The sequence below is a fragment of the Protopterus annectens genome, chromosome 11.part0, assembly GCF_019279795.1.
Source record: "Protopterus annectens isolate FY-2018-M chromosome 11.part0, PAN1.0, whole genome shotgun sequence".
In the NCBI taxonomy this organism is placed as follows: domain Eukaryota; kingdom Metazoa; phylum Chordata; order Ceratodontiformes; family Protopteridae; genus Protopterus; species Protopterus annectens.
Window position 1 is genome coordinate 207,564,414 of NC_056745.1, and position 11,880 is coordinate 207,576,293.

Consider the following 11,880-nt stretch of genomic DNA (forward strand, 5'->3'; position numbering starts at 1 on the left):
TCTGGACACAGGGATCTGAAACAGACTACCTTTCAATCCACTGAGATGACAGAGACTGCAACCCATCACTTCAGAATAGTATGGGACAGACTGACCTATGCTGAAGTGATCTACACGTGGAATCCTACTCCATTTTGGCGTTCAAAGCTATAATTTGAAGATTTGCTATTATAGTCAAAATCCACATCTGCAGTGGTTCCACCTTGGCCCTCACCATGGGCTTAAGTGTCATTTTAGCAGCTGTTGTTCCCAGCACCTAAAATGGCAGAGTATAGGCTTAATGATTCACTGCTATTCATTTTCAGGGCTAGTTGATTTGGAATGTTATTCTTACATACTCAGTAGTAGATTAAAGCTTACATATATCAAAGCTTGTTGTCTATATCAACCAACACCTTTTCTAGGGATTGACAAACATCAGCACGGGGTGCCTTACACCAGTGTTTGGTTCATCTTGCTGTGCCAGTTCAGCTTAATAGAACTCGTCAATCACACACTAACATTCCATGTTTGTCTACATTTTGGGCAGCAATGCCCATTAGTTTCTTTCCATCTAGTCAGAATCTCCCTATGCCCTGTAACCACTGCCTATTGAATCTCCTTTATAAGCATTCACTGATGTCAGTGTGCCCCAACCCCAGCCAACATCATTCTCTACATGTCCTCCAACCCCATATTCCTGTCAGTGTCCATACAGCTCCTGTTAAAGTTAGCCTTTTGTGTCACCTCAGCACCTTTCAGTATCACACACCATATTCTAAGCCCATAAAAATGCTGACTGCCACCACCTCTGCAGTTGGTTAGTTACCTCCTTTTTATCTCAGTGAGTGTCCTCAACTGCTTTCAGTGTCCTCATGCCAATGTCATCTCATTCCTCTTTTGCATTCCCTCAGGTGCCCCTATTGTCCTTCAGTTTCTCCACAGTCTAAAGTCAATGTCTCATTAGAAATCTCAAATTACTGCCTATTGTCACTGTTATTAGTGCCTCCAAAGCACCTGTATGCAATGTTTGACAGTGTCTCTCCAGCCTGATATTTCGAACTAGCCTCTACAAATTCTATCAGGGTCTCCTTACACACTGTTGTGTTACTTATATATGCCTCTTCCGCTAATGCCATTATCATCTGTGATGAGAAATCACCTGTCTAAGATTTTATACTTACCCCGGCAGTATTACTTGTAAAGTTGGTGTCTATCCTCTCTCGGTCATAGTTGCCTCTTGATGTTTCACAGTCCCCATCAGTGCTCCTCTCCAACCTTTGTTAATGCCCTCTCAGCACATAAGTGTTTCTGCAATTCAGTTTTTTAATAATAAAAAAAATAAAAATGGAAAATATTATTAATGTGTTAACCTAATAAACTGAATGGCTGTGAGACCTTTGTCATCCACAATTAAGGCATAAGAGGTACAAGAGCACTTACCATTAATCATTTCTGGCAATGATTTCTTTGGAATTGTCTCCAGTTATAACAAAAATTATAACAAACAATAAAGACAACATGATGGTTGTGAAGACTCGGAAGAACATATCCATCACTCATTCATTTTCTGAACGTGCTTCCTCCTATTCAGGGTCACACTGAGATAAACCCTCTACTAGTACTCAAAGGATGCAAAACAGATAGCCATTCCTTGAAATCCATCATATGACATTCACATATACAAAAGTGCGTGTGTGTGCAAGCGTGCACACACATGCACACACATACACACACACACATGCACATACATACACACACACACACACACACACACACACATTGTGCAGTTGAGAAACTCATCAGGTTACCTATCACCATGACTTTGGGATATGGAGGGAAACAGCAGACTCCTGCAAAAACCCATGTAATTTCAGTAAACCATGTCCAGTCTAGTAACTTGGGGATTAGCATTCCCACCTCAAACAAAAAAAAAAGATTTTTGATAATTTTAAAACAACATACGATCTCCTATTTGCTACAGGAAGTAACTCTGGAATGTAATTTAGAGAAATGCAAAAGTAAACTAGTTTTAAAAATGGTCTCTCTACAGTTTAACAAAGTTTTATGCTTTTACTGTGAAAATCTGAGCCTCCTGCACACCCTTAGTAATATAATCAGTTCCAGAGTCACACAGCCATTGGCAAAAGAGCAAAACTCCGGAAACCCAAGAAATATAATTTTTAGCAAGAATACCATTTTACACTTTTTGTTGTCACACTCCACTTGTCACTGAAGTGCCTGAATTGATATAGTTGTAATGAAGTCACAGTTTACACAGTCAGTCACTTAGTAAATAAAGTGTTAGCTATGGGGCACAGAGGAATGAAGCCCCAACTGTTGCCTTGATGACCTGGGTCCTTGTAGTCACTGGCACTAGGGAAGCCAATGATAGAGTTGAATGACATGCATATGCCTGTTCACTTCTCTCCAGGGGAGGGTGCTGGAGCGTGCTCTGTTTTCAGAATTCCTGGTGGATCTTGGACTTCACTGAATGAGGCAACAGCTTTCACAATAACAGATGGTAAGATAATAGAAAAGTGTGTTCTTGGGAAGGTGAACATGAGTCCTCACAATGCTCACTGCGTATTGGGGGGGAGTCAAATAACTGTGGGGACCACATGTGACAAGTTGTTGTAATACAGTCAACCATAAAGGAGCATGATGTCACTCAGTGTCATCTGAGTGAGTTGGTGGTAGCTCAGGTGGAAAAAGATCCCATGAAACTTTTCAAAAAGAGCAGAATTTCCCCTATGCCCTGGCAAAATTTCCTCATAGTCAGTATGAAAACCACATCAGGGCTTCTGGCCTTGTGCACTAACTAATGAAGAAAACAAAAGCATTTTTGCAAGGGCATTTTAACGGTTTCCCAGACTCTCATATTCTGAGAGCCACAGATTTGCACGTTATGCAAAGAGCCTCATTCAGACACCTAGTCACATGTTAGTGTGATAGAGTGAGACTGGAGTTCTGATTGGCACCAAGAGGCATTTCTGCTTCTACTGCATATACCTATAGCATCCTGCGTCTTAGGTTTTAGTCTATCCAGTCAAGTAAATCAAAACCACCTAGTCTGCAACTCCCCTAAATCCACAATACAAAAACATTGGTACCATGGATCTGCACTGTCCTATCACTGCAGTAGCCTGGTTAAAATGGACATCCTGAAACAACATAGCAATTGTCTCATGTTTGATGGCAACCACTTAGTGCTTAAACAGAGACTGTATGTGAGAGATGCAGATATATGTTGTTACTTGTGATAAAGCTTTCACATATAACCACAATATGTAGTAAATAGGTTGTCAGCACCACATAATGCAACACTATATCACACAGAGCAAACCGAGATCAGACTTAAAACATAGACCTGCCTAACCAAAACTACAAAGGCATCCTAAACGCAACCCAAGAAACAAATGCCCTCAGCAACCTCACACACACTTTCAACACAGGTAACACCCACCATGAAACATACATCAGTAAGTCACACTAACTCATTTCAAACGTCCATAAGGCAATACACCACACATTCAAAATCCTGGTCATTGGAGACGCCAGAGTTTGACATACACATGCACCAATCACTAAGCTGTGCAAGGACAGAGTCACAGTCAGCTGGTTATCAGGCACTAGGGTTTGCCATATCACCCAAGCACTCAAGTTATTGCACCTCCAGTACATATGGGACAGTCATAGTGCATTTGGAGGTAAATAACTTGACATGTACCTCTCTGGACGATATAGAGACATGGAGAAGGTCTCCAAATATGTGTCCCAAGCAGGTATATACCTAGCCCTTTGCATTTTATCATCTCCAAGAATTATGTTGCATTATGATAAAAAAATGATTGATTTTAAAAACTGTCTTAGTTTCAGGTGTCATTCAAAAGGATATAATATATGTCAAAGTGAAAGGAGATGGTAGACAGACCAAACTGCTTTAACAGGATGGTCTGCACCTCTCACCCCAATGCTGTTATATATTAGCCAAGTCCTTATCCACCCTGTAGTGCCTTTTTAGGATGGTCAGTCTCCTAAAGCTTCCAACATAATAACATAAATTTGGGACATTAAGATACTGCTGCCCAATGCTAGGAGCCTAAATAAAAAACTCCATTTCCTCCAAGCACTTCTTGCCTTGGAAAACATTGATATATGCAGCATCATGGACAATGTATTCAAGTCAAATGAGAGCACCCCCAGCAGTGCAAGGACTAAATGCCTTTCACATGTTCAGGCCCCAGCCTTCAGGCAAAGGCATAATGGGGGGTAGTTTCTCCTTATTCTTAAAAAACATTCACTTCCAGACTCATTAGCCAAGATAATGACCTGGAACGTCATGTCCAAATTACTATCACCAAAAGCACTTATTATAGTAAAAATATATGACCCCCTTTGTGGTCCCCCTCTGCTCATATCCCCTACCTAACCAGCCTGCATTAAACCTAACACCATTCTACCAAGGGACTTCCAAGTACCCCTCTATAAAATGGGAGACCTACACAGCCTCAGGCATATATGTCCAGAAATTTCTGGACTTCATAAATGCTAACTCGCTGGACCAGTTAGCCTGCATCCCTACAAGAGAAGATAATATCCTTGATTTGGTCATAACCAACAAGGGGCAGTTGTGCACCACTACAACTGTAACCTTCTTCTTGGCCATACCTAATAATAAATCAGTCACATTCACCTTAAGACTGAAGCCTGCATCAACCACCAATATCTTGATATTCAGGGATTATGCAAAGGCTGATTTACTAAAACGGAGTGATGCTCTGGCTAAATTTTAAAGCCCTCCTCATATAGATGACCCCAGAATTTATGCAGAATCCTTCACCACAAAGTTATATACACATGTAAAGAGATAATTTCATAATCCTCAGAAGTAAATACAATGCCAAATTCAAAAATAAAACACTATGATGGAATCCTAAAATTAATGTCACATAAATGATTGGAAAATCAAGGCAGTCTAAGTAATCCATATGTCAAACCAGGCAATCATTTTTATATGTTTTTTCTTCACTGAAGGATCACTAATTACATTTAAAAAATATTCCTTTTTCCCACACTTGCAACAGGATGCAAAAGTATGTACCCTTCCACAAAAAAGCAACAACCAAGTTCGAATAAATAACCCCCTTTGCATAGTTGGCTAACCATTGTTCTAGTTCAGATATTATATATAGCAAAAGGGTTGATAAATAATAAAATTAAATGTTTGCATACCTCTCAGCTGTCCATGTTTTCACAGAATGTCCATATTTTTGCCTCATATTTTGGTCTATTCCTAGGGATGCCACCTTTTCATCCTTCCATTTCCTGACAAATAAGCCACGTTCCTTTTGGAATGAAAACACACCTTGAATCAGGGTGGCCGCACCCCTTTTAGTGAGGCACACCCAGAAGCACCAGTTTTTAATTGTCATACACATTGACTACATGGGCAGTCTTAGATAATATGAAGACAAATATAAAGTGTTCCATGGCACTCCCTACCCCTGCTATCTACTGTCACTTTGGGATATGTCCCACTGCTCCCTTGTTTTTACTCCACATATCGCATCCTCATCCTATCCAGAATACTTTTTTGTTTTACTAAACATTGTTGTCAATGTCTTCCTACACCCTTTAACACGTCATCCTAAATGACCAGGAGTATACTGTAATAAATATCTATGAAAGAATGTATTTAAACTAGGGGTTCTTGAGGCCAGATGTCCACTAGAAGCTAAAAGGTTCTAAAAGTTCTGATATGAGTTTTAGTGATTTCTTCTACAATCTTTGGTTCATTGGTGGCCTGAACAAAATTGTGATTTAGAAAAGTAACTATTTTGTTCCTTTCAAGGAAGAAGTTATGTCCAAGGCTTAATACTCAAGAATGGTGACAGAGTAGCTACCAATAAACTGAGTACTGGTTCCCCCACAGACTGAGAAGAAAATGCTCATGAGGCCACATACGTTCATAGGCTGGTACTAGGCTATCAGCTCTGGGGCCTATACAAGCCTAGCCATAACAATTGCCTGACTATTTCTTCCCACATTATTTACTTCCCTGGACCCATGTCTAGCAGGGCAACTGACGTGATCTCCGGGGTGAATTTCCTTTCTCCCATCCAATCGTCAAGGTTCCTTTTGAACAGGGCCAAAGAGGCACTCTGCTTGACATGTATGGGCAGTCTATTCCAGAGTATGGGGAGTCTCTGGGTCAGGAACCTATCCCTCCAGTATGTTTTGTTTAAATCATATGCAGGATGACTGCCTTCCTCCCTACCCCTCTGGTGTTAAATTGGGATGGAAGTGAAAGGATAAATGGCCATAATTGTATATTCCGAGTTGCTGCTTTCATACATCAACACAACATGTTGCCTCAGCCCTAACCACAAAAGGCAGGCACACCTTTTGCATACCCCTTTGAAGTCAAACAAGGATGGAAGTGAAAGAACACACAGACCACAAAAACATGTTTCAAGTTACTGGTGTCAGCTGTAAATAAGTAGCATGCCTCCTTTCCCCTATAGCTATTTGATAGTCACCTGTACAAACATCTAAATTCAGTTGTGAAGAAAGTAGAAAAAATAACCCTCACAATAATCCATTCCAACTTACTGCTCATACATTGTACACTGGTCCTAGAGAAGCTATAGTGACCCTCTGCATATACCTCTAAGGTGCTATTTTCAGGAAAGTTAAAGAAATAATGACACTCTGTCCCTAGCCAACACACAAGCTTGCGAGACCTTGTGTATACACCTCAGAAGTTTGACTGTGAGGAACATTAATGAAATAATGACCTGAGTGCCCCTGCCCCCAACACAAACTATAGTGATCTCTGTGCCTACCTCTATGTGGGAATCAGTTTTAGACTAGGTAGGGCCCACAGCAGAGGACCCTACTTAGCCACTTATGCAGCTAGGAATGAATGATGGCCCCCAGAAGATTTGAGTGCCTAGATGTTCTGGAATGCATTCTATGTCTTATTTTTTCATTACATAGGAGATTTCTGTACAGATCCACCAATAGGATTTCTCAGTATTTGCGTATTATCACAACCAGATTTTTGCGGTTGCAAAATTAGCACAGTTGAATTAAAATGACTGCATCGCATACTTAAAAGGGATGTTCAAAGTGCAGCCTACTGACAGATTACAGTGGTTAAGCAGCAGGAAGGGCACAATGAACAAATTCCTCTTCCTGTTTTGCGTGCATTAGAGACGCATAGTTGAATGATCATGGCTGCTATGACTGTAATGTTTTAACTGTAAAGAACTGATCATTCAGAGAATTATTACATAGTAAGTGAACACAAACAGAAAATGTATTATTTGTAAGGTTTTTATTTTTCACAATGTTGTAATCTTTCATGAAAGGAAGCATTGCAATGAAAAAGTTGATATTATGGATGTTTTACAATTGTGAATGTGGCATGTTCCTAGGTTTACACATACTAGTTCAGTGATCATTCATTATTTACTGCACTGATAATGCTGACAGCGTAATCCGTGGTTGTGTTTTAGTATGTGCTGGGAAACTGTCAGCAATCACATTCATAATTGTTTCAAAGCAGTCTTTTTTATGGGCAATCTGTGTTTCATGCCAGATATATTCAGCTGTATGAGTCCAACTGGTGACGAGCCGTCCCTCTATGTATTTATTCCTCCATTTAACAGAACCCCACATTCATTCATCCCGTTGAGTATGGACTTCAGTGTCAGGATCCACAAAGTTATATTTGTGGTTAACCTTGTCATGTTTAAAGCCAGCTTCTTCAAGTTGCTTTGTTTGATAAGCTTTCCAGGAGTCTGAATAGATAGTGCTACCCTCTTTAATGTATTCAGTTATTTTATTGAATAAGGTTGAAGCACTTCTCTCTGGCACAGTTATCAGAAAGGTTTCCTTTGTCTCCCTGCAGATCCCTCTAAAAATCCATTGCTGGGGCAGGACATGTCCAGCATTACTTTTCCTTCGGGTGAATAGACTTTCATCTATTCCTACTAGATGGCCTGGCCCACCGATTTTTTTCTCGTTTCTCCATTTCCAGTACACAAATGTCTCGTAAGTAATTATTCCAGTCAATGACAGTCTTGTGCGACATCTCCAGTTCTTCCAAACAGAAATGAATAGATGTCAACTACTTACACCTGCAGTAAATGAAACGTAATGCGGTAGTAAAAGTTATTCTACTTCCGTCAAACCAGTTCCCTGTACGTATGCCAACATGCTGGTAACATTTCTCCTTATCACACTTTCAAAATGTTTGTTTGCCAAAGTATAATTTCATTGAGCCCAGAACTGCATTCCCGAGTATCGGGAATAATTCCGTAGTGTTGAAAGAATTTAATCGCATCTTTTTCTGTACTGGGCAAATCCCACATATGCATCTTCAAAGGACCAAAGTAAGATGTTTTTTACCTAACAGTAAAAGCAGCACACATATCTGGGACCCAAATACATTTCTAAAAGCATTCTGACAACATTTGTTGCCTCAAAAAAGGAGTGTGCAGCAGCTGCTCTTGAAATGACAATTATGGTTGCACTAATACCACCAATGCATCTTCAAGACACTAAAATACTATGTTTTTTACATTTTATAGATAAAAGTAAAGACAGCACCCACTTCTGGGACACAAACACACATTTAAAATACACTTTGACATTTGATAACACCATAAACGATCATGAAGCAACCGCTCGAGATAACAAATCTAGTTGCCATAATACGTTATGGTTGCCACCTTTTCAAATGCCCAAAGTGGGACATTTTTGGTACAAACGTCAGATTTTGCAGGGCGAAACATACACACGGCCAGTACAAAGATCAGAACTTCACTTAAATAAAATCTTATTCTTGTTGGATTTTAGTATGACTGTTTGAAGAATAACTGTTTTATGCAACTATTACATAACATATAGGAAATAATTATGTCTTAAAATCTCAGGACATTTGCCATTTTTTCACTTTTTTTGCAAGAAACAACTGCCCAAAGAGGGACTGTCCCTCGCAAAGTGGGACCGGTGGTAACCCTATAATACGTTAATTACTGATTTCTCACAGACAGACAATTTGACACACACTGCCCCTGACAAACATTATCACAAGACAGCCACATTCACAGAACATCAATCTGCATACAGCACAGTTTTGGGGTGTAGGAAGAATCTCAAGCACCTAAATAAATCTCATACAAAGACAGGAAGGACACGCACACTCCACTCAGAAAGGGAGACAAGCACTGTGAGATGGCAACACTACTCAGTGAGCCAGTAGACTAGTAATGTGTCCCTTTCCCCACACATCTTGCCTAGACCACCAAAGATTGCCACTTATTATGTGTGGATGCTTAACTGTGATAAAAAGTGAACTAAATTATGGCCAATTTGTTGCTCATACATACACATATACACACACATATACATACATATATACCACAGCAAGTATTGCTTTTACTATTTGAGTGCAGACAGGCATACCTCTCAACTTGTTATCGCAAGAAATCTGGACAAAGCTATAAATAAAAGTGGGACAAAGGCCCTAAAATAGGGACAATTTTAAAATATTGCTCTCCGATTTTGAAAATTGTTAGAATTAACAGGTTTTGCATTAACATGAATTTTCTGAAGGATATGGAGTCTGAAACTGAAATGTCTTGTCATTATTTTCTTAATTCGATGTTTAATGCTTTGCCACTATATTGGCAGAAAACCACAGTTTTAGGAAAATGGACCAAAATTAAGAGGCAAAAATCCGGACATTCTGTGAAAATGTGTACAACTGAAACGCATGCATATAGGAATTCCAAGTAAAACAATTAAGATATTTCAGAAATTTGCTCTCACGATGATTCAAAATACATTCAAGTACTTACTATACCTGGATTTCCGGACAGAGACCCTGATTTCCTGGCAGGTGCCAATGTTATGTATTCCTTATAAATTTGTTTTTTTTTGCAAATCACTAAGGAGTGAGTTATTAAATAGTGACATATATTTAAGTTTCAGACTTCAAATCCTTCATAGAAAAGCATATTTAAACAAATTTTGTTATTATAATAACCTTTTTAATTTTTTTTAACTTTATAACACCAATTTCCCATTATTTAGACCTGTCAGCAGTAAAAGACGAACAGTCATTCCCTAAAGATGGTTAAATTAGGCGTGACTAGATGACACCACCTCTTTCCCCGCCCAGAGACGCCATTCTCTACGTCACCGGGGGTCCTTTCTGCTATGAGATTGTTCTCACCCCAATCAATCCCAAATACCACTTGACAACTGTACGCAGAACTTGGTAGAGCAGTTATGGCAGAAGCAGATCCTTGTAGTTTTTCTTCTTTTCAGAAATTTGTAACTCGTCATGTTAGTCTTACCTGGAATGTCGATTTTTGTAGACGTGTTATCACGGGAAGCGTTGCTTTGACAATCGAGGCTCAGGAAAAACAGCAAAATAGTCTGGTACATATGCACGTGTATAATCTACTAATTTTAATTTACTGTATGGATCTTGGCGTTAATTGCAATGTAACTTTCTAAAACACGTGGTTGTTATTTGTTGCTTCAGAGACAGTTAAAAAGTATCCTGTGTATGCAGATGAGAACACTCAAAAGTAGTTAATTTTTAAATTCTGATATGAAGCTTCAGGATCAATATCATGTTAGGAGATATAAAGTAGGTTCTCGTAATCAGTAGTATAAAATATGAATTTGTACAGAAATGTAATTATATCACACAAGCCGTTATACAGGTGCTTATCTTTTGCCTTAGAACTTCAGCGTTCATAGTTTTCATACTTGAAACCGGTACCGTTATGTATAAAACTGGACTAAAGTAGTCTGGGCTGAATGATTCTTGAGATTTGAGTCCTAAACCCTGAGCCATTGAGATCTGCTTAAAAGCAATGAGTGTCATTTGTTTGACTCTGACAACTCTCAGGTGTGCATATGCATGCCTTCCCCAGTGAGTTTATGAAAACTAAGTGACTTTAGTAAATTTAGTTGGGTATTATTTCACTGTTTAGAAAATGTATGCTATTGCAGTCCGCAATATGAGACCTTTGTATATAAATGCTATCCTCTTTGGTTTTGTCCTTTGTGACTATTGCCAGATTTGCCTTTCCCGTGATTTACCATAATGTGAGTTTTAAGTGATTTCTTTGTCGTTGCCATGAAATGTGTGCATATGGTTATAATTTGTTTTGATTACCATTAGATCCGTATTTCCTGTTACCTTATAATAAATATCGCACACTCCTCTTCAGTGTAACTGTATTTACCCGCACCCGCAGTTTTCAATAGAAAATTACCAAAAGCTCATTGCACTTACAGTTTCAGTATTTAAAATTGTGCAGTTATGTACAAATAACTTTCAGCATTATATGTTAATGCTTTTCAGTCATATACAATCGCTTTGATTGCAATGTGAATTGCCCAAAGGGGAAGTAAATAATTGGGCTTAAACATGATCATGGAGTTTTGTAGCAAGACCATACCTCTCAATTCTCCAGATTTTTGCCTTATGTTTTTGGTCTGTTCCTCATAACATTTGTGGTTTTCTGGCAAATCTCTTAAAATTGAAGTCACTAAACAATGACATTTGAGTTTCAGACTTTATATTCTTCCGAAAATGCATGCTAACACAAATCATGTTATTTTAACAACTTTCTAAGTTTATAAGTGCTCAATTTAAAATCTGTCCCTGTTTAGGGCCTTTGTCCCACCATTATTTTAGACTTTGTCCAGACATCTTGTACTAAGAGGTTGAGAGATATGAGAGCCCCCCCCCACCCCCACCTGCACAGAAAAGGAATATTTTTGGATTTCTAGATGGCAATGTCGTTTTAATTTATGTTTTTATTATTGTTACTTTAAATGTCGATAAAGCACTGCTTCCTTGAGTGT

At 38.9% G+C, this 11,880-nt stretch overlaps 1 protein-coding gene across 1 annotated transcript in view; it reads left to right on the plus strand.

Moving 5' to 3' along the window:
• Positions 1–10,182: 10,182 nt before the first annotated feature.
• The window catches only part of LOC122814921 (leukotriene A-4 hydrolase-like), a 403,509-nt gene continuing 401,811 nt past the window's right edge, over positions 10,183–11,880 (plus strand). The window contains exon 1 of the mRNA XM_044087185.1: positions 10,183–10,437. Within this exon, the coding sequence (XP_043943120.1) occupies positions 10,285–10,437 (153 nt within the window). The 5' untranslated portion in view covers positions 10,183–10,284. The remainder of the gene's footprint in view (positions 10,438–11,880) is intronic.